General features: G+C 39.7%; 1 protein-coding gene across 7 annotated transcripts in view; it reads left to right on the top strand.

Annotated features, from left to right (window-relative positions):
- ZC3H12C (zinc finger CCCH-type containing 12C) overlaps positions 1–27,416 on the top strand; it is a 74,407-nt gene that overhangs the window by 875 nt on the left and 46,116 nt on the right. For 3 of the 7 annotated variants that reach the window (XM_081799529.1, XM_081799527.1, XM_081799530.1), the window contains exon 2: positions 20,498–27,251. The exons of 3 other annotated variants lie outside the window; for them this stretch is intronic. In XM_081799529.1, the coding sequence (XP_081655655.1) occupies positions 27,228–27,251 (24 nt within the window). In that variant the 5' untranslated portion in view covers positions 20,498–27,227. Of the gene's footprint in view, positions 27,252–27,416 lie in introns of all 7 variants that reach the window. One more of the 7 variants, XM_081799526.1, reaches the window with a different exon arrangement.

Raw genomic sequence — 27,416 nt, 5'->3', positions numbered from 1 at the left:
AGCCCTCTCCCGTCCTCGTCCCTCCCGCGCCCCGCGCTCCGCACCCCGCAGGCTCGGGCGCACTCCCCATTTTCACTCCGCGTTCATGGTAGATCGGCTGCTGCTTCCCATTTTCAACCCCCTACACCGACGTGTTCCAGATCGAACTTGGAGAAGCGAGCCCCGCTTTCCTTCCCGAAACTGTCTCCCCCTTCACCCCTTAAAATCCTTCAGAAACAGCCTTCGCTTCCAAGTACTGATTACTCTGACTGGGAGTCTTGCCATTTGGGTAACCGTTAACAATACTGGTCTGTGCTCTGTGTTTGGTGATAAAGAGATGAAATACGAATCCAGATTTAGGGAAAGTTTTCCTATTGGTTGCAGGACTGTTGGAGTATCCCCAGGCCGGTGAGGCGCTTATTGATTCAGATTTTTTTTTTTTTTTAAACCATCTTAGAATAGTTACAGAGACACTTGGGGCTAGTATATTTAGAAATTTGGCAAAGTTCATCAATTCTTTACTCATTTCCTCGTTTAATTTTTCTAGTGAATATCAAAAACGGAAAGCAGTGGATATGTCTCAAACACTTTTTGGGCTTTTCCAAGAACCACAAGAAGTCAGCAGCACAGCATACTATATATATATATATTTAAGTCTTAATATATTTAGGTTGTAGAAGGTATGACTTCCATTTATTTAATCACTCACATATAAATTACTTTTAATAGCAGTTGCTTTAATGGTATCATCCAATGTTTTACTATAAACATATCTTCACCAAATATTTGTAAAATTATCTTACCATCTTACCCCTCTGTTCACTTGTTTTCTTCCAGTTTGGCATTCTTTTTTTAAGTTACCTAAACCTGTCTATTTGAAGGTACCCTTAAATATCAGAATGATCTAGTAACTGTGTATCTATAATTCAAGATGTTTGAGTATTTTTAAAGAATGGGTTTTACTTTCAAAGTACGTTTAAATTCTACCTCAAGCATCTATCTGGTCATCACTAAAGTACTCAAACATTACAAGCAAAGTAAAATGAACTTTTTAACGAAACAACAACAAAAAGGCCAGTATTTTTTAAACTGCATTTGATAATGAATGTCTAATGAAACTAGTTTATTATAATGGAAAATATTGAAGAATAGGAAACAGAAACTTGGAATGTTTGTATGCCGATGGGAGTTTTTATTAGTCACTTCCTTTTACTACATATTTGTTTTAATTACAAGACTAATAAAAACATCCTATTTTCTATCACTGGCTTCTCTAGAGCTATGTTTTCATGGATTACATTTGCCAAATTGGACCCCAGGTGCTTCATGGAAATTCTATTTTTAAAATATTTTCCTCATTCTACAACTGGGTTACCTTGTTTTCATTCTAGCAGACCAGGATGGTTTTTACATTAATTTTAATTACTGTAACAGATGTGAAAGTGTTGCTATCATTTTATAACTTTTAATACCATTTTTATGCCCTTTTATATCTTTTTATACTCTTTCTGGGCTTTTCATTGTTTTTGTAGACAAATTTGGAAGAATTCTCTCATGCTGATTTGGTAGCAGTTTTAAAGAAACGAATGTAAGATACTAAGAGACTGTTTTTATCCTTTTAATGTTAGAATTTAGGATTGTAAACTAATCTGCAGTTGTTGCTTACTTGACCCTGGTAAGCTTTTATTCCCTCAGCAGATAATTAATTTAGTATCGATCTAGGTGCTGCATAAGGCCCCTGACCTCTAAAAGAAGAGATATTATGAACAGATAGAACATAATGCTAGGTGAACTGTACTAAGTGGGACAAGCAAAGAATAAGAAATGCAGATACTGTAGTAGGGAAGGCTGCATGCCAGGTCTGAAAGGTAAGATGCAAGCTGGTAGAGCTGGATAGGAGTCATTTCCAAGGGAATTATGCCGTGAGTCAAGGAAAGCAGGGAGTGGGTGGGCCAGTGTGTCTGGAACGTTAAGTAGGTGATAGGAGTAGTGAGTGATTGAAGTGGCAAACATGGTTTTGGGATATAGTTTTTATTGGAAAGAGAAATATTGAGAGAAGGTCAGGGAATCACAAAAATGTATTAAATCAGGTTTCCAAATTTAAAACGAAGTAAAACCAAGTTAAAAATACTAAGATTCTGGGGTTTGATCTCAAATCTACCAAATGTTGTTTAAAAAAAAAAAAAACTTGTATTTTTAAGTGCTAACATTCCTCATGGACCTACAACGTAGAAAATCTCATGACTTCACAAAGCTTGGATTTTAAGATTTACCAAAAAACATGTTCTAATTATTACTGCTGTTTCCCTAGTGACAGTTCAGAGAAATGATGAATTGAGAAGATGATTTTTGTACTCTATTTCATCCCAGAATATGTCTCCAGGATCTTGAAAAAGAAAACTTTATAGGATTCTTGAGCTATTTAAATCAGATAGCATGTGAAAAGTACACCCTGTCTGGCATGTAGTAATTTTGGTACTTGATGGCATAAAGATGACTTTCAGATCTATAATGTGGAGGTTATAAGGTCCCTATCTTTTCTACAGTTTTTATGGCTGACATAATGATAGCTGTTATATACTGGGCACTGAGATGCCAGGCACCATGCTCATGCACTGCTTTTATTACCCTTGTTCTGTAGAGGAGGAAACCCAGACACAGGAGTTTAAATAGCTTTAAGTTCCACATCTAGAAAGTTGCAGAAGGGAGTTTGAACCCATGCTGTCTGACTTTAAAAGCCATGCCCTTACCCATCGGGCAGGTCTGCCTCCCTGTGATCCAGTTTTTACTTTGTTCCCTAAAAAGCGTGTCCTTGTGTGTACATATGTTGACACACATCGTTTGGAAATTAAGAGATGCGTGATAATTAGCGTTATGGGTCTGGAAGACAAGAGAGGTATGTTAACCTTTTCTCAACAAAGTACTCCAGTGACAGGACAACATGAAATCCTGTCTGACCAAATTGTTGGAAGGCAAGGACCTTGTCTTTTCAGCAGGTTGCTTAGGTCCATAAGAAGATAAGCCTGAAGATAGTTTTAGTGTGGTATGCCATATGTTTAAACAGCAATGTAGTTCTACTAAAGGGAACTTTTTTTTTTGTGGCGGAAACCTCAAAGGTTTTTTATGAGTAGTGGCTTTTATTGATTTTTCCAACATTTATCTCCAACTGTAGTAATGTAATGTACTTAATTGTGGAGAACTTAGAAAAGGTAGAGAAATGTAAACAATTTTTAAAACCCCTGTAACCCCGAGATAACTAACAACGTTTTGATGGATTTCTCTCTTTAATTTTTCTATACATTGGCAAAGGATTGTTTCACTTGCTTAAAATAGAAGATAATCCCCCCAAAGGATAGTGTACATTGTTCTATATCACAACACTGACAGTAATTCTTAATGCTCCGTGAACTAGCCCACAAGCAGATGTCTGAAAATACAAAGTGTTCTGCCTTTAAGATAATTATCAAATCCCTAAGGGTGGATAGGGAAAAAGTAGAAAAATCCCAAGGTTGTGCTGTTTGCCGGGAACATTTTCCCCTAGTCCCCTTTACCTTTTGCCTGGCTCACATCACATTGTTGAGGCCTCAACTTAGACCTTACTTAGTTTACTCTTGTACTTTCAAGATTGGTAACAGTAGATAACACTTAATTGTGCCCGTCATTGTTCTAGGTGCCATACCTGTATTAATGCGTGTAATGCTTACCGCCTCCTTATTCATGGGAGTTTATCAAACAATAGATCTTTTTCTTGTATAGTTAGAATGATACTGTTTACAGAGCCTTGCATCCCACATTTCTATCCTCAGTTAGCATACACTAAGGATTTTCTCATGATATTAAAAATATTTCGGGACAGGACGCCTGGGTGGCTCAGTTGGTGGAGTGTCCAACTCTTGATTTCAGTTCAGATCATGAGCTCAGGGTTCTGGGATCGAGCCCTGGGTCAGGTTCTGCGCTCAATGGGGAGTCTGCTTGAGATTCTCTCCCTCTGCCCCTTCCCCGGCTTGCGCCCTCTCTCTCTCTGTCTCTCTAAAATAAATCTTTGAAATATTTTTTCTTTATTTTTTATTTTTTTAAGTATTTTCTTCCTAAGAACATGTCACTTTATTTAATCATTATTCTATTTCAGTTAGACATCTGTTTTTTCCCCAATATTTTAATATCATAATACATTAGTTGAATATCCCAGTGAGAAAAAAAATGTTTTCTGCATCTGTGTTCTTAAGATTCATAGATGTCATGATCAAAGAGAATGAGCTTTACGGTTTTTGATGGCCAAAAGGCCTTCCAGAAAAGTTGTGTGGATATGTACACCTATTAGCAAAAAGTGAGAGACATCTGTGCTTTGCTTACATTATCTGATACAGTTTTGCAACAATTCTGTATGATTTATACTGTTGTTTTGCCTGTCTTCCAGGTGATGGAACTGATGCCTAGTGATGTTAATTAACTTGGCCAAGGTTATCGAGATTTCTGGTTTATCTTAAACTAAAGAGCAATACTTATTATGCTTTTTTTTTAAGATGGCGGGGGCAGCAGGACCTAATGATTTACATTGATTTATATCAATGAATTTTTTGGTCTTTTCTCCTTGCTGTTAGCTGTTCCTTGCTGACGTTGTCATCCTATGTGTGAATGCACTGTTGACTTCTTAAATTTTTGACAGTTTGTTAGATGAACATTAATATCTAATTTTAATGCTGACTTCTTTTTTCTTATACTTTAAATTGTTAAAGTAGTACAAGTTGATTAAGAAAAAGCAAAGAGAAAATGAAAGCCACCTGGAATCTCCTTACCCAGAAATAACTAATGTAAATATTTGGATAAATACTGTCCTGTATTTTATTCCCATATGTATACTTTACAGAATTTTTACTTGGGTTTTTAAGTAAAAACACAAGCGTTTTATAGTCTCCCAGCTTCAGGCAAAATTATTTGCTTATTCCCTTGTGTTTTCAAAATACAATATATTTCCTCCCTGAGCCTTGACTATTTGGTGGTGGTGAACTGTTTTCTTCTTTATTTTCTGCTTTCTGTGTCTCTGCTCTCCATCTGTAAAACAGAAGATACTGCCCAGAGCATAGATTTGTCGTAAGGATTTACTGATAATACAAAAGCTTGGTAACAGTACCTTTACTATGCCTAGGATTTTTTTTTTTTTTTGTCTTGTTTTAGGTTCCCTGAGGGCAGGGACTTGGTGGTCTACATTGTTGTCGACCAAATCTTGTAGGACGCTTGGCACATAGTAGACTCTTGATGAATGTGATTTATTGTTAAAGGCCACATAGTACTTAAAATGAATCTGCTGATGTGGGTAGGATGAACAAAAGCCTGTAGATGGCTGAGAGGTGGTCACAATATTTAATTCAGAGCAAATACCACAATTGGTAACCAAACTTTAAAAGCTTGCTTAGAATGTATGATGTGATTTTTTTTTTTTTTTAAGATTGTATGTATTTATTTGAGAGAGAACACAAGCAGGGGGAGCAGGAGAGGGAGAAGCAGGCTTCCCGCTGAGCAGGGAACCCGATGCGGGACTCGATCCCAGGACCCCGGGATCATGACCTGAGCCGAAGGCAGACGCTTAACCGACCTATCCACTTAGGTGCCCTAGAATGTGTAATGCGATTTCTTGAGGGGCCATACACATTTGCCTCCTAAAAATACCATTAACCTTATCTATCCCACTTAGCAGGGCAAGGATATTATAGAAGTGAATTTTCTAGAACGTTTAAAGTCTTTCAAGTGCAGGACATTTCAACTATTTATTTTTCTTTGTTTTTCTTTGTTGTTGTTGTTGTTTTACGTAGGCTCCATTCCCGACATAGGGCTTGAACTCAGACCCTCAGATTAAGAGTCATATGCTCTACGTACTGAGCCAGACAGCGCCCCATCTTAACTATTTTAAATGGAAAATTTTGCGTGTGAATTTTTATATTTTTCTACCTTCAAATAATAGGCAGCTTACAATGTCACTGGTTGTCAATATAATAATAGCTAACATTTATTGGACACTAGCTCTATGTCAGGCACAGTATTAAGTGCTTTGCTTACATTATCTGATATAGTTTGCAACAATTCTGTATGATTTATACTGTTGTTTTGCCTGTCTTCCAGGTGATGGAACTGATGCCTAGTGATGTTAATTAACTTGGCCAAGGTTATCGAGATTTCTGGTTTATCTTAAACTAAAGAGCAATACTTATTATGCTTTTTTTTTTTAAGATGGTGGGGGCAGCAGGACCTAATGATTTACATTGATTTATATCAATGAATTTTTTGGTCTTTTCTCCTTGCTGTTAGCTGTTCCTTGCTGATGTTGTCACTCCTTCCTTCTAAGCTGCTGTGCACTGTGAAACTGAATGACAACAGCTAATATGTCTAAAATAAAAGTGTCTAGGCAGCGATTCAAGGTCTCTACGATGCTCAGGTAGTCTAGGTTGGAGAACTGAGAGATGAGGCTGCACAGGGAAAGCCGGTGGGAGCTCTGCAAGCAGGTGGATGGGGATGTGCACCTCCGCTGTGCCCCTTCCTGCCTGTGACCTGAGGCAAGCCTCAGTTTCTCTTTGACTTCTCACCCATCAAACACTGTGTACTTTTGCAGGGTTGTTTTTACCGAATCAAGATAATGAGTGTAGAAGTGCCTGGCGCATGGGAGGCGCTCGATGTTATTATAAAATGAGTTAGCGGTATCCACTGATCTGATTGGACAGAGGCTTTGTCTGTTTTGCTTTTCTGTCTACTTATTCAGAGGCTCTAATTCGTGTCCTGAGTAATTGGGATTACCAGATATAAAAATTCTGTGAGATCAAGTTTATTGTTATTGCTTTTAATATGTCCGTTTATATTTTAGATTTTTCCAAAGGGCTTTCAAATCTATCACTTCATGTTTTTTAGGGTGAAGCTAAAATTAGTTTTTGTTCTTCGTTCTTAGTCATCTGTACTCATTTACTATTCAAAATTATGTGGGCTTATTTTTATCCTTATTCTGTGACTTAGTCTGTTTCAGATCTTGGCTTTTACTTTATAAGCTGATTTTTATTGTATACTCACAGGGAGCCGGTTTCCCATATAGTTGAGGCTTTCTCCTTGTTGTCGACTTAGACATTTTTTGTTTTACCTTTGCGTTGTCATTTTTGTTAATTGCCTCACTGGGATGGTGATCTTATGTATTAGATACTTTCTGGAATTTTGCTGTAATTTTAAATGATTGGTACAGATTTAAAAGGCTTAAGATGTGCAGTAAATCATCTATTTTGATAAACTAGGTATTATTTCTGTTGTTGCTGCGATAGAAAAGTACCTTAAGCAACATAAAAGTCATGGGCATAAAAGTATGTTAAAATTGGCAATAACATGCATAGGGAAAAAAAGTTTTAAGTGGGGGAAATGTTTTCTAAACTACATTTCTATAATTTTGACTACTTCATTTTATCTTTTAAAATTAAATTTTGAGTTTACTTAACACATTCACTTTATCACATTTTTAGAATCCAGAAAACATCGAAAATGATACTGAAAATCATCTATAATTCTCACCTAGAGATAGTTTTGGTATCAGTGTTTTCATTTTTAAAATCTTCTAGTCAATATAAACACATCCTTTTTTTTTTTTTTTTTTAAGATTTTATTTATTTATTTGACAGAGAGAGAGATAGCGAGAGCAGGAACACAAGCAGGGGGAGTGGGAGAGGGAGAAGCAGGCCTCCCGCCGAGCAGGGAGCCCGATGTGGGACTCGATCTCAGGACTCCGGGATCATGACCTGAGCCAAAGGCAGACGCTTAACAACTGAGCCACCCAGGCGCCCCTAAACACATCCTTTAAAAAATGTGTACGCGTATGTAGTTTTATTTATTGCTCTTCATTCAGTATGTTTTCCTGTGTCATTAAATATCCTTTAAAGTGCTTATTTTTAATTGGCTGAATGGCATTCACCGTATTCAACTCCTGCAATTTAATCAAGTTCATATCGTTGAATATTTAGAGTGTGACCAGTCTTTTTTATTGTTATAAACAACAGTGTGATAAGTGTCCATGTATATTGATCATTTTACACATTGATTCTATTTTTTTTTTAAGTTTTATTTATTTATTTGAGTGAGAGAGAATGAGAGACAGCACGAGAGGGAAGAGGGTCAGAGGGAGAAGCAGACTCCCCACTGAGCAGGGAGCCCGATGTGGGACTCGATCCAGGGACTCCAGGATCATGACCTGAGCCGAAGGCAGTAGCTCAACCGACTGAGCCACCCAGGCGCCCCACATTGATTCTATTTTTAACAAATTCCTAGATATGGTCATGAAAATTGCTTTCTAGAAAAGTTACACCAATTTATATTCTTATTGACACTGCATGAGTGAGTCCATTCTTTGCACCTGTCACCATTTTCCCACACGGCCTATCTTTGTTAATTTGATAGACAAGATTGGGCATAACAGTGCTAAGAAGCTCATTCTGTAGAGTCAGACTAAGTTTGAGTTCCTTTTCTGACACTTACTGGCTATGTAATCTTGGACAGTTTTCTTATAATTCCCCTAAGCCTCAGTTTTTTTGTAAAATTGTGATAGTAGGACCAGTAATCATGGTACCATCATCTAATATTATGGGGTGGAGATTAACAGGTGATGTGTATTGAAGCATAAGTCCTTGAGAGATGCTAGCTACCATTATTTATTATGAGTGAGATTTCCCCTTATTAATATTCTGTGATTTGGTGTACCTATATTTTATACCCGGTCATAGCTGGTATAAAGGAAAGTTACTCATTTTTAAGTAACCATCTAGCTACCTTACTGAACTCTTTTATGTACTGTTAAATTGTAGGACTTAGTTCCATCACCTTTTCAGTTGAGTCTGTTGATTTTCAGAATGGTAATGTAATAATTTATGTAATAATTTGTGATGTAATAATTCAATTTTTTTCAGTATTTCAATTCTTTTTTCTTTCTTATTGCATTAGTTGAAGTTAGAGAACAGTGTTGATTGATAGTAGGCACTTGGGCTTATTTCTGATTTTAATGGGACTTCCTTTCTGGTATTTCACTTTTTGAATGTCAGTGGCTATTGTTTTCTTTTTTTTTTTAAGATTTTATTTATTTATTTGACAGAGACACAGTGAGAGAGGGAACACAAGCAGGGGGAGTGGGAGAGGGAGAGGCAGGCTTCCCGCAGAGCAAGGAGCCCAATGCGGGGCTCGATCCCAGGACCCCGGGATCATGACCTGAGCCGAAGGCAGACGCTTAACGACTGAGCCACCCAGGTGCCCTGGCTGTTGTTTTCATACATAGCTGTCCCCTACATACACACACACACACACACACACACACTCACACACATATTCCAGCAAATAACTACAAAAGTTAAATGTGAGAAACTTGGAAATAGATTTATATTTTATGGGAGGATTCCATTAAAGTTTTAAATCCCTAAGTATCTTTTAGGCACATCTTCAAAAATATTTTTTTAGTGTTTAATTCATATTCTCTTCCTTTTTAATTGAGCGTGCAGTCAGTTTAAATAAATCTTAAATTTCAGCAAGGCTGAAATATTACTGCTTTCAATGTACTTAATGATTCTGTCCTTGTCTCAGTGATATACACTTCAAGACCTATTCTTTTCACTATTGCCCACTGTTACATCATATTTGTAAAATATGAGTAAAAGTAAATGAAACAATTTTTACTCCTGGAATAGAACTTTTTATTCAAATGAAATCTTAGGAGCAGGGTCCCAGTGTCCTCCATATTCAGCCTCGTAAGCATTTTTCAGAGCACTGTTTGAAAACTACTTCCCCTCAGAAAAGATTCAAATAATTTACAAATCCCCAAAATGACAGTGCTACTAAACCTGAAGTTTTCAGTGGTTAGCAGGAAAACCACCTTGTGATGTCGTGAGGTTTTTATTAGATAGATTTTGTACTGAAGTTCTAATTTAGCATGTTTAAAAAGATGACCAAGTATGGCAATATGTGCTACATGAAAATAGGGTATTCACAAATCTAGGTAGTCTCTTTCTATCATCAGGTTCCTGAAATTTTGGTCCTGGAGCCTCTTCTTTTTTCTAGTCTTCCATCCATCCATTATTGTATTTTAAAATACCGTCATCATGCCAATGACAACCAACGTTCTCTCTCTCTTCTATGCGGCTGTCTTGGGACAGCCCCATTTGTCTAGCTATTGGTATCTGAAATGAAAATTATCTAAAACAATTTTTATCCTTCCAAATCTGTGTCTTTCCAAGCCTTCCCCACTTCAGTAAGTGTTATCTTCTTCTCAGCTGTTCAAACCAAAAATCTAGAAGTTCTTGATTGCTCTATCATTCCTCTTCCATAACCAATCCAGTTCATGAGCCTTTAATTAATACATGGAGTGAATTGAATTAACAAGAGTGTCTGGGTGGCTCAGTCGGTTAAGCATCTGCCTTCAGCTCAGGTCATGATCTCGGCGTCCAGGATCGAGCCCCGCGTCGGGCTCCCTGCTCAGTGGGGAGTCTGCTTCTCCCTCTCTCCTCCCCCTGGACCCCACTCATTATCTGTCTCTCTCTCTCTCAAATAAATAAAATCTTTTAAAAAAAGAAGTTGTTCAATATTAGAAATATCTATTATCATAGACTAAAATCCACCTGGTTAATGTGTATTATTACAATTTGAATACACTACGTAATTTACCTTTCTTATTTGTAGAGCTCTTGTGGATAGTGTAAGTAAGGTTAGGCATATATTTGGTTAGTTCTGTGCCGTCTTTGTTAGGTTTCGTCAACAGAATTATGTAGCCTCTTAAGCCACTGACATGCTTTCCATGTTCTTCAGTGCCCTGAAATAATCTAAGTGAAGCTGGGTGCTTTGGGGTTTTGCTAGAACACACCCATTGAACCTACAGGTATAGCGTCCTTTATCAGGAATGGAATAGAGGATATAAATCTTGCACAGTTTTATTTCTTCCATGGTATCGACACTTGTAAACTTTTCTTAAGTCAGCTTTAATTATGGATTCTTAATTTATTGGCATGAAGATTTATGGGGAGAATCCTTTCCATTTTATTGAACTTTACATTTGTCTTGTTATGTATTTGCAGAACTCCCCACCTCTTGGTCTCAGTTTTAGGATATTCATCGTTCATTCGTGCATTCAGAACCAGCTCCTCATTTTATTAACCAGTTCTACTTTTTCTTTTTTGCTTCCTGGTTTATTTATTCCTGCTTCAAATTTTATTCCTTTGTTCACCTTTATTTGGTTTGCTTGCTCATTTTAACCTTTCCAATATTAAATTCAGTCATACCATTAATTTTTCTTTTGAGTATCAGTTTGGCCACATCCCCTAGATTATAATTTTATTTTTTATTTTTCTTTAACTATGCAGTTCTTTGGGAGAGAGTTTTAATTTATAGATAATTGGTTTTTAAAACTTGTTTTTGGCTATCTGCTGCTAACTCCTCTCTTGTGTATCATGGCCAGAGTATATTTCCATTCTCTGGGTTTGGGTTTTTACTAAATGCCTTGAAAAAAGGTGGTCTAGTGCAAATGTCCACCTGTTTCTGAACTTTGAAGTCAGGCAGTTTTGTGGTGAATTACTCTGTATTTGAGATAAGGGTCATTTTTATTAACACTGCTGTTGCTTAAATTCATATAAACCCTAGAGTTTGATGCCATCATCATCATTTAAGGCCTATGAATGAGAGAAGTAAATCTAATGCTTTGGATTGTCGGGGCTTTCTGTCATCTTTGTGTAAGGATAGGATGGTGTTAACTTTCAAAATAAGCTGATTTCCCAGTTTGTTTTAGAAGTATTTGAGTTCCTTAAATGGGGCTTCTCTGCTCCTGGATCTGCACACCTCTGGGCCTGGTGTGTTCCCCTCCTGTGTGTTTGCTAGGACATCCTGGGGGTGGGAGTTGAGCCAGTGGCTGTGGTTTCTCCATGGTCCTCACTGTGCTCTTTATCAGTTGAATAGTGTGACAGGGAGCATCTTCCGAATCCTCCCCACCGTCCCCCTCAAGATTGTAAAGCTTTGGAAATAAAAATTATCTTTTCTTTCCTGACCTGTTTATGGATGGGATGAATAAACTGGCCAAGAGGAAGGGCAGAATCATAGAAATTACTCCACATTCTTAAATACGGGGAATGGTGGCAATTCTAGTGATTCCTGTGAGAAAATTAACAAATTACTCTTCTTTTCTGGAGGAGAACAAAATGCTTCAAATGACTGCCTTTTTATTTCCCTGGTAAGCTCCCTACTGTTCCGTGTTCTCTGAGGTCTTCTGATTGCATTAAAGAGAGAGCCGCTGATTGGTCCCAATGTCCGCACAGAGACTAGATTCAGAGTACAGGGAGCATGTTTAGAGTATGATTTTGAAGAAACACTAGGAATCCACTTGTAAGGGAAAATGTCACAAAATCGCTGTTGTGACTTGGGTTGAGGTAGGAAGTTTTAGTGCTGGCCTGCGTGGCTGGGAAGCAGGTGCCAGGTTGGCAAGTGCCACTTAGCCTCGAGACCGCCCCATGCTGCGAGAGCACCTGAGTGAAGCCATGGCAGGTGGAGAAACACTTTGGAGCTCCAGAGTGACAGCCAGAAGCCAGAATGCCGGTTTGGCAAGTGTGCTGCTGGGTGCTGAGTCCTGGGCCTGAGCATCCTTCAGAATAGCAGGTAGATCCAAAGTGTTTACTTCCCACCTTGGTAGCAAATGAGCGCTTCAGTTTTATGTGCATTTCAGTAGATTTGAGTACTTATTTGTTGATCAGCACCTCCTCTAAGCAGGACAGTTCCACCTGGATTTACATTTGAACAAAATCCTGAACTAATTTTCTTCCCACTGTGTGATAGCCTCTCACTCTGCTTTTTGTATGATCACTGAGAAAATAATCAGCACTGGAAATAAAATAAGAAGATTATTTATTTATCTTAGAAATACTGGTTCCAAAGTTGCCAAAGCTGTGCTTTCCAGTAAAGTAACTCTTTGTTTACCAAACCAAGTGGGTTAGGAATCTCTCCTAAGAGTGGGAAACGGAGTAAGTAAGTCCTCTCTGTAACCCCTTTTCTCTGTGCACATGCACATGGCGTGTACACACACACACACACACACACACACACACACACACACACCAGCGCAGAGGAGGAAAGGTGCAGGGACAAGGAAGGAGGTCCAGGGCCCAGCAGTATGCTAAGACTCCTATATTTAGTAGTCTTTCATCAGTTTCTTTATCTAGGTAGTCATTTGGTTTAACAAGCTGTCCTAATAATACTCATTGCACCTTTACCCCTTCCTCAAGAATCTTTCACACTCAGATGTTTAATAATTATTTTAATCATATAAGCATCCCAGTATGCTCACTGATCTTTCTTTGGGAGTTTTGATTTTGGGTGGAGGGAGTCTGGAAGGAGCTATGAGAGGAGTCTTAGAGTGGATTACTAAATGGCAGCGCTAAGCCTGTGGGTATCTCCAGGGCTGGGACAAAAGATTGACGATGGATCAGAAGAGAAGGTGGGAGAGCAAAGAAAATGACTCCCCCCGCCCCCCTCCGCCGACCCCTCAGTTTCCTGCCAGAGATGCTTTTCCTGACTTCTGGTCCTGACTCCTGGCATTCCTGGCCCCCTGGGTCGCATAGAGGCAGGGAAGGCGTGCAGAGTTGGGGTGATTTTAACAGACTTACACTCAGTTCGTTCATAGACCGATGTGCACACCTTTTCTCTGCCCCACCGAATCCATTCTCCTGGCTTACACTTCTTAAAAAAAAACCTTATCCTTCCCTAACATACCCCCCACCCCAATCATCTTTATTTTACATCTTTCCTGTCTAACTTATTAAAAGAAAACATGAGCTATCCTTTCCTCTTCCTCACACACTTGCTCCAGAGCTGGGACTTGTCACCTGCATTTTGTGGTTCCCCAGAGGACCCGTGGGTAGAACGGGGGCCTTTTGTGATGTCGGACAGGGTAAAAACTTACATCTTTATATTCCTGTCCTCATTGAAGTTGAGCATTTCCCTCAATTATGAATGTAATAAATCCAGTATCAATAACAGCCTGTATGACTTTATCACCTGCAGAAATTATAAATGTTTTCCTGTCGTGTCACAGTTGAAGTAAATACTCCAAAATACCATTTTCACTTTTAGCTACTTCAAAATCATGGTAGTTATTAGAGCGGCTCCTTCATCTTGTTCTTTTCCTGTGTTCATAAAAAAAAATATATGTCACTAAATTCACAATTTTTACTTATCTCGATGACTATATTTTACTGTATTAGGCTTCTTTGTAATGCCGTCTGTGTTTTTATTTTACATATTTAACAGCATTACTTTGGAATGAGGTCTGTAGCCTTCAGGAGCCCAAGAAGAGGGTGTATGGTCCAGAAACTTGGTTGAGAACATCTGCTGTCCATCCCTCTCTTCATCTCACTGAGATAGCTCCCTCCGGGGCCACTGGATGCCTTTACCCAGTGTCTTCTTCTCGATCATTTTGCAGTGTATTTGTGTCATTTGATGCCATCAATTTCTTTAATACTTTTAAAAATATTTTTATTCTACTTCTTTATCTTTTGTCTGGACCCATTGGCTTTATCTTAGATAATATATCCTATTCCTTTTTTTTTTTCCCATTATAACTTTAGATACCAGTCACTTTTTGTTTGAACTAGTAAATACCTTCCTAATGCATCTTTTGGTTTCTTGCCCCTCCTCCCAAACTAATGCAGCTGGAGTTATCATCCTAAAATGTAGTTAGAAACATGTCATTGGCATTGCCAGAAACTCTTGGGGGTTTCCCATTACCTCTTAAAATGTGGGTAGAAATATGCCATTACCTTTTTAAAATTTTAATTCCAGGGTAGTTAACATACAGTGTAATATTGTTTCCGGTGTACAATATAGTGATTCAACACTTGCATCCGTCACCCGGGGCTCATCACAACACGTGCCCTCCTTCATCCCCATCACCTGCTTCACCCCTCCCCCTACCCAGCTCCCCTCTGGTGACCAGCAGTGTGTTCTCTAGAGTTCAGAGTCTGTTTCTTGGTTTGTCTCTCCTTTTTCCCTTTGTTTTGATTCTTAGATTCCACAGAAGAGTGAAATCATACAGTTTTGTCTTTTTCTGACTGCCTTACTTCACTTAGCGTTATACCCTCTAGCTCCATCCATGTTGTTGCAAATAGGCAAGATTTCATTATTTTCTATTGCTGAGTAATATTCCATTGTGTATACACCACATCTTCTTTATCCAGTCATCTGTCAATGGACACTTGGGCTGCTTCCATAATTTGGCTGTTGTAAATAAAGCTGCAATAAACATAGGGCGCATGTATCCCTTTGAATCAGTGTTTTTGTATTCTTTGTGTAAATACCCAGTAGAGCAATTTCTGGATGGTAGGGTAGCTCTATTTTTCACTTCTGGAGGAACCTCCAGACTGTTTTCCACAGTAGCTGCAGCAGCTTAACATTCTTCCCACCAACAGTGCACGAGGGTTCCCCCTTTCTCCACATCCTCGCCAACACTCGTTGTCCCTTGTGTTTTTTATTTTAGCCATTCTGACAGGTGCGAGGTGATATCTCATTGTAGTTTTCATTTGCATTTCCCTGATGATGTGATGTTGAGCATCTTTTCATGTGTCTGTTGGCTCTCTGCATGTCTTTGGAGAAATGTCTGTTTATGTCTTCTGCCCATTTTTTAGTTGGATTATTTTGTTTTGGGCTGTTGAGTTGTCTAAGTTCTTTATAGATGTTGGATACTAAACCTTTATCAGATATGTCATTTGCAAATACCTTCTCATGTTCAGTAGGTTGTCTTTTAGTTTTGCTGATTGTTTCCTTTGCTGTGCAGAAGCTTTTCATTTTGATGTAGTCCCAATAGTTTATTTTTGCTTTTGCTGCCTTTGCCTCAGGAGACATTATCTAGAAAAATATTCCTATGGCCAATGTCAAAGACATTACTACCTGTGCTCTCTACCATTCCCTTTTTTTGAAAAACTTTCAGTGGTTTCCCAGTAGCAGAGTTGAAACTCTGGTATGGCTGGCGTTCAGAACTTTCCATGAACTAGCTATATCCCGACTTTCTAGCCTCTTCGACAGCAGTATTAATCGCACAGTGTTCTGCATATTTTATTATCTCTCACATCTCTGGGCCTTTGATCCTGTTGTTCTCTGGGCAAAAATCCTTTCTTGCCCTGCCTTACCTTGCTCCCCATCTTCCCCCAAGCACAGGTGCATACACCGTAGTCTGGGTGGGACTGTGTTGTCCCCGTTGGTCTCCACTCAGTTTATATGCCACCTCTCCAAACCTCAAATCATAGCCAGTGTCCTTGTCTCTTGTCCTGACGGATACTGCTGTTGGTAGCATTAATTGTGACGTACCCTATACATTCTAGATGTTCGTTTACCTGGTTTCCCTAGTGCAGTTTTCTATTCCTTAGGGTAGCACCTGTCTGCGTGTTTATACCGTCTCTCATCTTCCCTCAGTATTATTCCTTTGACATAGCAGGCTTTCAAATACACGGTTCTTGAGTGAGCACATCCGTTCACGGCGTACTGGCTTAACCTCTCGTCCAGTTTGGTTGGGTAATCGTGGAACATGCTGCTATTTTCCTGCCTGACACCAGAGTATTACTTCTTAAATGTACACAGTTTTAAAATGAAATGTGATCAACTAGCTAACATTTATATATAAAAATGCCCTAAGAACTGAGGTACTCTGTAATTAATGATACTACTCTTGGTAAAATCCCTCGGTCATAAGAATCTCTTTTTTTCATAGAAGATTTTGTTAAATAGCAGTTATTTAAGGGAAAAAAATCATCATGGCTTTAATTTCTCAGTAGTTAATAACTTTTAGATCTTAGGAGAAAGCTAACTCAGAAAAGTGTAGCAATTTATTACTTGAGGAGAGAGTTCTGTGGCTAGAAATTAAAATGTTAATGAAATTATGTTATGAGAGAGGTGGGAGGGGGTGCCTGCCCCTTGTCTAGAGCCATTTATTTTAAAATACTTTTTCACAGTCCACCACCTCAGTTGTCTCATTTTCTACCAGAAAAATCCTTGCTTCCTTTCAGGTGTCTCTTACTGTTTCTTTTTTCTTTTTTTCCTAATTATATTTGCATGTTGTCCCTCGTCCCTTTACTCCTGCCCACTGTCAGACCAGTGTTATTCTTCTGAGTCACTGGCTCCCAACCACTTTGATGCCCATGTTTCTTCTCGGCTTTCCATCACCATCTCCTGATGATCTTCACTGGCCGAGGTATTCGTGGCCCTTACACCTTCAGTATGTTTGGCTTTTCCAAACTAATGGTTACCCCCCCCATTCCCTCTGAGAAACATCGCTCTAAATTATTAATTTAACAAGATTCATATGGCAAGATTATGAACAAAAGCATAGCATGGGGCATTTGAACTACAAATGGCTTGAGTTTTTGGTTGTATAAACACGTGGTGAGAAGAGCTAGCGGGACACCAACATAGCCTTTGCCTCCATATTCTTTCTTGTCATTAGTAAAGAGAGAACTTTTAGGATTACATCAGTGAGAACATAAAATAATGAAAATCAGGTTTTCTGTTTTTTGTTTACAATTTCACTTTTCCCGTAAACTTTAATATTTAGCATTTACTATGTGCCAAACACTGTTCTAAGTTACCATGTATATTAACTCATTTAATCTTTATAACAACCCTACGCTGTTGGTGGTGTGTTTTCTAGTGGATAAAACGGAGACACAGCAATTAAATACCTTGTCCAGCTTACTGAGTTGTTGGAAGAGGGTATGGTATGGTGTTGGTTTTTATATTCATAAATTATAACATCTTCCTCTTGCTCATCCTCTTTTCTTTGGACCCCGTGCTGGAGTAAACTCTTCCCTGGAATTTATAGTAAAGGTTCAGAAGACCACTAAATCAGATCTCTAGAAATCGTGGTGCCTTTATGGGAAAGCATGGCCCAATCTAGCTAGCCCAGTTCTGTTTGGTACACTGAGCAATTGGTTTGTCACTGAGAAAAAGTTTGGGTGGAATACCATATCCCTTTTCTAACCTCAAAATAGGGGTGCCCAAATATGGCAAAGCACATACATTAAGGAGAGTGATAAACCAGTCTTAGGATTATTGATATAAAAATTCTTGGGGTAATACCAGCATATATAATCCTCTCAAAATGTAGTCATGTTTCTATGTTAGACAGTCTATTAGTATAATTCACAATGTTAGTTTAAGAAGAAAGTATGATCATCTTAATATCTTACTGCCATCCACATTCCTTATTTTTTTCCTAACTCTTCCATGTAGGAGGAAGATGTATTTCTATAAATGACTTTTCAAAGGCTCTGACAGTGTGGGTGTTTATGTGTAGATGTTTATAGACACAAAGTGACATGCAGCTAACACTTCTGAGTGCCTACTGTGTGCCTGACATTGTTCCAGGTGTTGTATATGTATTAGCGCACTCGGTTTCGAAACAATCATATTCTTTTTTTTTTCTTTTACAATTGAGAAAAGTGAGGTACCGGGAGGTGCACTTGGCCGAGGTGATGTATATGTATGTTGTATGTCTGTGTGTATGGCCGGACCGGCAATCCGTATAATGCTTAATAATAAAACCCTAGAGGCGTTCCCATCAATATTGGGAGCAACGCAAAATCTTTTGCCATTAATACAGTGTAATTAGATAAAAGTATGGAGTAAGAGATATAAAAATTGGTAAGGAAGAGGCCATCTGATGATTTTCTGTTGTTATATATACAGGAAAATCCCCAGATCCTCCATGAAGCACTGCTAGAGACATGAAGAGTCATGGAGATACCTGGTTCACTAAAGCTTTATGTGAATAAAATAGTGATTTTTTTTTTTTTGGACACCAATAGTAACAGTCAGTAGATATAATGAGAGAAGAAAAAAAAACTTTCATTCACAGCAGCAAGAACAAAAGCAAAATATCTTAAGACAAGCTTAGTAAGAAATTTATGTCTCATGAAGAAATCTAGAGAACTGTATTGAAAGATAGAAAAAATTTCAATAAGTTCTTTTTTACTAAGGTATAATTTACAACAATATCCTATGAATTTCAGGTGTACATCAATAGTGATACGATATGTTTATACATTACAAAATGATCCCCACGAAAAGTCTGGTTACTATCCGTCAGCATACAAAGTTAGTACGGTATTCTTGACCATATTCCCCTTCTGAACATTATAGCTCCGTGGCTTATTCATTTTGTAGTTGGAAGTTTGTACCTCTTAATCCCCTTTATCTATTCCACCCCCGCAACCCTCCTGCGTCTGGTAAACAAACTGTGTTTGTTTCCTGTTTGTGAGTCTGTTTCGGTTTTGTTCGTTTGTTTTTTAGATTCTGCATGAGTGAAATCATATGGTATTTGTCTTTCTCTGACTTATTTCACTTAGCATCGTACCCTCCAGGTCCATCCATGTTGTTGCAAATGGCACGATCTCATCCCTTCTTATGGCTGAGTAATATTTGTGTGTGTACCAAATTGTTCTTGATGGAACAGTTGAACAAATCAGAGTGCTTTTTAAGCAAGTATTACGGGAGCACAGCCTCCATCAAACTCCCAACAGCTTTTTGGTTAAAATCCATCAAAACAATTCTAAAGTATTTGGAAGCATGTACGTGTAAAAATAGCCAGGATAAAAATATGAAAACGAGGAGAAAACATGTAATGAAAGAAGACTTGCACATGCAGGGTTCCCAATATATTCTAAGTCTACAGTCTTAATATACGATACAGGCAGAGACCTGGAAGAAGATCAGTGGGACACAACTGGAAGTGTGGAAGTAAACCCAGGCTTACAAGGCGTTAGTATAACATAGGGGTCCTATCACTCTGTCCGCTCAAACTCTCCCGAAGTTTTCCATCTCAGACTATAAGCCAAGGCCTTAGTGTGACCTATGGTCTTGCTTCTCAACTTAGGATCCCGGGGCCCACAGCAATGGCGTCAGCTGTGAGCTTGTTAGGATGCAGCATCTCGGACCCCAGCCTGGACTTCCTGAATGAGAATCTTCAAGATCTTCACGGTGCAAATGCTATGTGAGGTCTGAGAAGCATTGCCCTTCAGAGCCCACATGACCTGGCTTCTCCTGAGGCTGCCCTCCTGCCTTCCATCTTACCACTGCTCCCCCTGCTCATTTGCCACCAGTGTGGCTGGCCACGTTGCTGTTCCACAGACACACTCACCTGTCAGGGCTTCATACGTAGTCCTCCCTCTTCCTCTGCACATCTCCTTTGCTTCCTCCAGGTCTCTGCACACGTCACCTCATCAGAGAAGCCTCCCCTGACCCAGAGTTTCTTTGTCGCACTCACCATCACCTGACATGGATGTGTCGCTCAGATTCTGTCTCCCCCCCCCCACCCCAGTACGCGGTGAGCTTGGTGACAGAAAGGGACTTGCTTCGTTCCTGCTGTATCCCCAGCCCCTGACCCCTAGGAGGTGCCCGATTGCTGAGTGAAACTGGTATTAAAAATTACAAGTAAGCTCTCTAAGAGTTCTGAAGAGCGGGAGAAATGACACCCAACTCTTGTTTTTCACTGTAGTTCTGTTCTATGAAGTTGCTGCAAATACTGACCCGTGGCTCCCAGAGAACGTACAGGAGTCCATGTCTGTGAGCCTCGAGTCAAAACATTCTCACGGCCCGATCAACACATAACCTTGTCGTACGCGTGTTGCTGTTTAAAGACACCTTATGTCGTACTGTTGATGCATGGATGCCGAACTCCCAGCCGGCAGCGCCCCATCTCCTGCCCACAAGGCTCACCTGGCACGCATCTGCTCTCCGTGAGGCACCCCGCGGCCTTCTCGCACTTACCAACACTGGCCAGCGCCTCAGGGCTAGGCTTGGGGGCCAGGTAAACAGCACGTGCGCCAGCAGAAAGCACAAAATGCGAAAGACGTATCGCTAGATGGTACTTTTTAGGACACGTGTTTACAGTATGAGAGCTTCGGCAAGGAGGCGAAGCCTCACTTTGTTCAGCCTCAGCTGGAATGTGTCCTCGGGCCACTCCGATGTTTCGCCTCTCTGCACAGTCCACAGGATGACTCTGAAGCACCACGAGTATTAGTTTGGAGGTTACAAATACATTTTTACAAGTAGGCCAATCTGCAAATACAGAATCTGCAAATAATGAGGACCAACCACACATCATTCTCTCCATAAATATTTATTGCCTTTCTGTGTGCTCTGCTCCCAGAATTACCCACCACTCAGACATTTATCAAGTCCTGGCCTTGTGCCCGGCCCTGTGCAAAACTCCAATAATCCGAAGACAAATTTAACTGTGTTCCAGGGAAGGCTTCCTGACGGAGGGGTCTTAGCTGAATCTTCGGTAATAGTGGGTAGGATTTTAATAAGTGAAGCCGTGGAGAAAAAGGTATTTTAGAAGAAAGATCCTGTAAGTCACTGGTCTTCTTAAACTTGGGTACACATTAGACTCACTTGGCCTATGGCCAGTCCAAAAATAAACATCTCTAGGTATGAGACTCTGGCATTGGTGTATTTTAAATCTCCCCAGATGACAACCAAATAAAGCACTGCTGTAAATACTCGTGTTTGGGTAGGATGTAAGTTATGTGAAGGGAAGAGCAAATAAATCTGGAAAAGGGATTTTGACCCAGGTATGGACATGCCGTCACTGATTTAGCACATGCCTGCTAAATACCTGCTGTGTGGCAGGCACTTTGCAGGGTCCTGGAGACACATCAGGAAACAAGACCCAGGCATCCCGCCTTGTTCGAGTTTACAAGCGAATGGTGTTGGCATTTGTTTAGAATTATTCACGTTCTAAATTTAACTTATGATAGTATATGGTGATTTGTATTTGGAAGGAATCTTGTCCTCAGTGCTCAGAAAGCTAAATTTCCTATTGAAATTATTACGTCGCCCTCTGATATGAACAGAACGCTATAAAGAGAAATTGTTATAAACCTCTGTGCTGATTTCACTCAGCATTGTCTAACACAACCACACATCGTATTGGCCTCTTAGTGGTTTTCCGTTTCTTGCACACCAGGACAGTTGTCTAAATCCAGTCGTGTGCAGGAATTTAAAATCACTGCTGTGAGGGCCTCTGGGAGTATTAACTGAAGCAGTTCATTTTGCCATCTTAGAAAGAATTGGTAGGTAAGGCACTCTCTTGATTATCAATGAGAATTTAGATAGAACTCCTAATTAACAAAGAACTTTGGGTGATAGTCGGTTTGTAGTTGCTTTTGTATCGCTTGCTGCATATCATGCTTTTCTTTCCTGTTCCTTTACACAGTACACTCTGACACGCTCTTCTAGACAGACCTCCTGATAGAGCTTTCTTGTAATCTATCTGATGCTCTTTCTAGCCTGACTCTGCCAGTCTCTCTTTTCACAACGCTCCTGACCAAGCAGTGTTTGAATTAGTTTGCTAAGTAGACTAATCTAATGCCTAAAGAACAAGCCCCCATGCCCGACTTCGGCTTTCAGCTGGGATGCACAGCCCAGAGAGAGCATGGTGGACGCAAACGAGCACACACCAGGTAGAAGGCGAGGAATGGCATAGACCGTGGGACATAAAGGTCCGCAGCATCAGGAGAGAAGAGTTAAGTTCTGACTTGGCTTCGATGATGAGGTTGGCAGTATTACCATTACTACAAGAGGCAAAGTCTCATTAAGTTGTTAGAATTAAGAGAATGTCTTGTCTGTATTTTATATAAAATTACTTTTGGTCAGCTTTTCCTCAGTTTCAGTTTACTGTATTTTATTAATATGGATGATATCATGTGCTTTTTATACCTCTTTTAGAATCATTTATGGCCTTTTTCCCTCATGAATTTTCTCTCCCTTCCTCCCTTATATATGAGCTGTTCTAGTAACCTGCTTCATTGGCATTTAGGATGTCCTTAATATTCTCTGCACTTTTCTAAAATTCCTTGATTATTTACAAGTTTAATGAGAATTGAAGATCATCTTTCTAAAGACTTAGTTGTTTAATGAACTTTTAAAAATACTGAATGGGAAGTTAATACTGGGAAATAATTGAAGTCTTATGCTGTGGGTTATGTTACCACAAAATGACTGCAGAAAAGTTTTTCTTTTTAGACCACTGGGAAGAAATAACTTTTTGTGGATTTATTTACTGTTTGTCTCTGAACCCTAAAGAGAATTGAGGTTTATTTGCTCTTAGTGATGTGGCACTGAAAGATTGTCAGACCCATAGAATTTTTATTTTGAGGAACATTATCTTCCCTCTTTGTTACGGAATTTTTTTCTTTATTTTTTTAACCTTTCCCTTCATATGTGTTTTAAAAGTGGTCTGATCAGAGTTAATTTATGTAAGTGTTTTTATCACTTTTTTTTCCGTAATAGTTCTTTATAGCAAAATTTTTGTTGAATGTTGTTCGAGGGGGTGTTTTTCCTGCCTTAGTTCTGAACCACCTGAGAAATAGACAAAGGAGCCAGGCAGATGGACATCAAAATAGCTCTTTTCTGATGGAACTATTGCAGGATGTGACTTAAGAGCCCAGCTTAAAGAGCTTAATGATGTTGAACCCTCCAAATTAGAAAGCTTTAACCACCCAATCTCAGGCAGTGCTGGGGAGCAAGGAAGCCTGGGCAGATCCCAAAGAGAAAAGTGCAGAGGAAAGGGGCCGGGCTTTGCTTACAAAATTCCTCTTCCCAGACTCACCCACCAGATAAGTCATCCTCCAGTGAAGGGGCAGAGGCCGGAGGGCGGGTTGCACCAAGGGAGGCCACTCTAGTTGGGAAGCTGAAGCCAGAGCGGGAGACCCGCAGGAGGAGCCTCTCATGCCAGAGAGGCTGGAGCTCCCTCAGCCCACAGCGGCTGACAGCAGCCTCCGTGGAGGGGGTTACAGGAACACTGCAAAGAGCTGAGGGCTCTTGGAGGAGCTCACCCTGTCGTAAAAGAGAAATAAAACCTGCCCGGGGGCACTTTTGTTCACATGTTAGTACCTGATTGATTTTGCTCCATTCTCTTACACTGTGGGTATAAATTAGGGTTTTTGTTGGTTCTTTTTTTTAATTCTCAAAAATAATAAAAGGTTTTGCTGAAATTTTAACCTTTCAACCTTTGGGGGACAGTTGGGGAAATTTGATAGAACAATTTTGCCTCCATGGTGTTATTGTTAGGATCGGGAGAGATTGTATATTAATGGGGGAACAAATCCATATTAAGAGAAAGGTACCAGGAAGTGGGCTTGGGTCACCAGTGATGAAGAGACTTGATTCCCAACAGCAGAGGCAAAGCCCACGTGTTCACGTTCAAATTTCAGCGGACGTACAAGGTCCTCTCATGTGGTTGAAGCTCCTGACATTAGACACACCCATTGGCACTGATGGATGTCCGTGTGCGCCCAGAACCCTACTACACTGCCTGGTTTTCTCCTGTCCTCGGGGCCCACCGAGCTCGGCCCTCTACTGCAGTGCCCATCCAGCCCAGGGTGGGAAGTGGACCAGGGCCTGTGACTAGGGAAGCCAGCCGGGCCTTTCACCTACAGATGTTTTAATGTGCTTAACATTATCCAATACTAGCAACCAAGGTAGTCTAAATACCACAGCAGGATCTGATTAGCTTTTTCAGATCACTGCCTTTATTTGCTGTTTGCAAAAAAGCTTAATCCAGTACTAGAGATCAGGCTTCCTGCTGAGCCCTTGGGTAGTTTTCTTTCCTTTGTGTTCACCGGTGGCTGGAATTAGTGAGAAGATACCTCCTCCTCCTCCCGAATTAAAGCTATAAAGTAGTAACTATAGTAGCAAGGGAAGAAAACCCAGGGCAAAAGAGAAGACTTGCAATTCATACTAAAGAGTTTACTTTTTATACACAAAAAAGTTTTAATATGAATTCGTAAATACTGACCTCACCGTCTCTGATCTCATCAGTGCGTTGCTTAAGTTTTATTAGGTTTTAGTTGTTGGGATCACTTTGCATTAATGTATATGTTTTATTTTTATGTTACTAAATCAAACTCAGTTTTACCAAAAGAAGTACATTTACTCACTGTCTGACTGGCCTTGACTTATATTCTTCACTCCTTTTACTCATAAAATTTCAAAAAGAAATACCACCACACCACTTAAAAAAAATAAATTTTAACTCTCTTCGTTTCTATGTTCATATGTTTACCTAAGACATAAAATTTGAATTCTGGGTAATTCACCTTATAATTTGCAATAAACTGTAATATTAGATATGCTTTATCTTTAACGGGCTTCTGACATCAGACCATAGACTTAACCAAGGCAGAAACATTCCTGCAACCCTTGGTCGAAAAAGAACAGTTTTGCTTTACAAATTAGTGTGACATGCAAACCTAATAATAATGACGTTCAGTTAAAAAATATTTTCACAGGTTTGAAATTTTCTAACATTTTGGGAATGATATACTTTCATAAAAGATTAATCTCTTTGGAGGAAAAATACAGACCAATGGTGATCTAAAGCATACTCTGTATTTTTATTTTATTTCCGGTAACAGTGATTTTTTTTTTTTTTTAGGCTTTTAGTACACATAAGGAATGTTTTCTTCCATGAGATAACTGAAAAATTTCAACTATGTAGAGTAGGCCTTCTTCCTCTTGTGTTGTAAACGGGGAAAAATCTCATTTACACGTGAGTGGTCACAATTAAGTCCCCACCGGCCAGGAGTCCCAACAGATACTCCTGTTCCCCAAGTAGTCACAAGGGACCCTAATCGTGAGTATCCTCGGTATTTGTATATATGTAAAGAGAGATTGATTTAGATGGTTTGGGGTGCTTTACCCAAATCTTGTATCTTGGAAAAGCCTGGGCCCTGCGTAATTCAGCCTGTATCAGAAAGTCGTAAAAGCTGCTCTCGCCTTCGCCCTTCTCATGGGCACTGGAATGAAGAGTGGATGCCCGCCCGTGTGGGCGGGTGGGGGGCGGCGATCTTTCTCCGAAGTAGGTCGTAGGACAGCTGTAGATGTCTTTTTCCTTTTCCTTGAGCAGGGAGATCCTTACACAACACCTGATGGTGTTTAAATTTTGGTTGAACTTTCGTAATAATCAGAGGCCACTAGAGATGGAACTTACACAGCCCTCAAAAGCCAGTAGTCCTTAGCATTATAAATACTGCGGTCTGGAACTTTGGACATAAATCAGGAGGTAAGAAGCTTCCTCCCCGAGGGGACCGATTTTTTTATATTCCTCAAAAAATACCACCATACTACTTCTTCGTAAAGTTAACTTGTCCCTGAGCTGAAATTTGAGTATTACATCTGAACAAATTTTATGAAAAAATCAAATGCTTTTAACAGGTATAATATGTTGTATATTAGAACATAATGAAAGCCTTTATTTAATGACATGAGTAACTAGAATCCATCATAAAAGAATTTTACATTGCTATTGGGCATACTATAAGGTGGGCTGTGCTGGTGGTTTAGGTTGAAGTTAAATAGTTTTGTCTAAAGATACAGTTTAGAGGACGCATTTGGCACACAGTTGGACCACACTTGTTTATCTTCCTACGCTACGCTCTTAGTGAACTTTCTAAAATTGTAAGCTCCTAAACCTTTGTCTCTTGCGGTCTTACTTTCATTACCTCTCTCCTTTTTTTTTTCATTTTATTGCCTTGCAACAAATTAACCAATATCTAAGAATACTTTGGATTTCCCGGTGCTTCCAGGGAAATAGTTTTACTATAGCCTTCTGTCCCATTTCACTATGGACTCATTTATTAAAAGGGATTACTGCGGTAGCGAATTGCTACTTTGACACACCTCATGTCCTTTATTTCTCAAAACCCAAAAGCTAATAGAACGGGAGGATGGCCTCAACTTTTTGGAAACGTGCAACTTTTATGACTTGAAAATATAATTGGCTTCTTTGTTCCGCGCATGAAAAACAAGGAGGAAAAGCCGAAGGCTGCCCAAGCCAGGTGTTTCTTGTTGGCAGCCTGCTGCCTGATGACTGGGCTCCCAACGAGCAGCTGCTGGAGAGTCGGCTTTGTCTGGCCTATTGTTGGAGCACACCCCTCGTTAATACTACATGCTGCCCGGGGCAGACCCCGAGAATGACATCAACTTGCTTATCTTAGAAACCTGTGAACCTGACCCAGGGTGCTGAGGTTGGCTTGCATCTGCCCGGCCAACTCATTGTGAGCTCTCTGGCCCATGATTGGCTGTTACTCCACTCGGTAATAGGTTAAGCAAAGACACTGCCATTTCCATCTGTTCAGCCATTCATTGTTCTTCCTGCCTGCCTGCAAGTCTGCAGCTAAAACTGTGTTAAGGAGCTACTGCTGAGGCTGCTACAGAAACCAATGTCTTTGTATTTTCCTGCTAACGTGAGTATCTGTGCTACTTCACGCCTTGCAAGTTAAACTTTGCTAAATATTGAGAGTATTAATTTGAACTCTGTAAAGGACAGGAAACCCCTCCAGTGGAAGGCTACAAATGATTACATGGCGCCAAAATACAAGAAAATTCTCTCTGTAGACTTACGTCTGGAG

The sequence above is a fragment of the Leptonychotes weddellii genome, chromosome 11, assembly GCF_054177405.1.
Source record: "Leptonychotes weddellii isolate Sample4059 chromosome 11, ASM5417740v2, whole genome shotgun sequence".
In the NCBI taxonomy this organism is placed as follows: Eukaryota; Metazoa; Chordata; class Mammalia; order Carnivora; family Phocidae; genus Leptonychotes; species Leptonychotes weddellii.
Note: the sequence above shows the minus strand (reverse complement) of the source record. Positions and strands in the feature narration are given on the sequence as shown.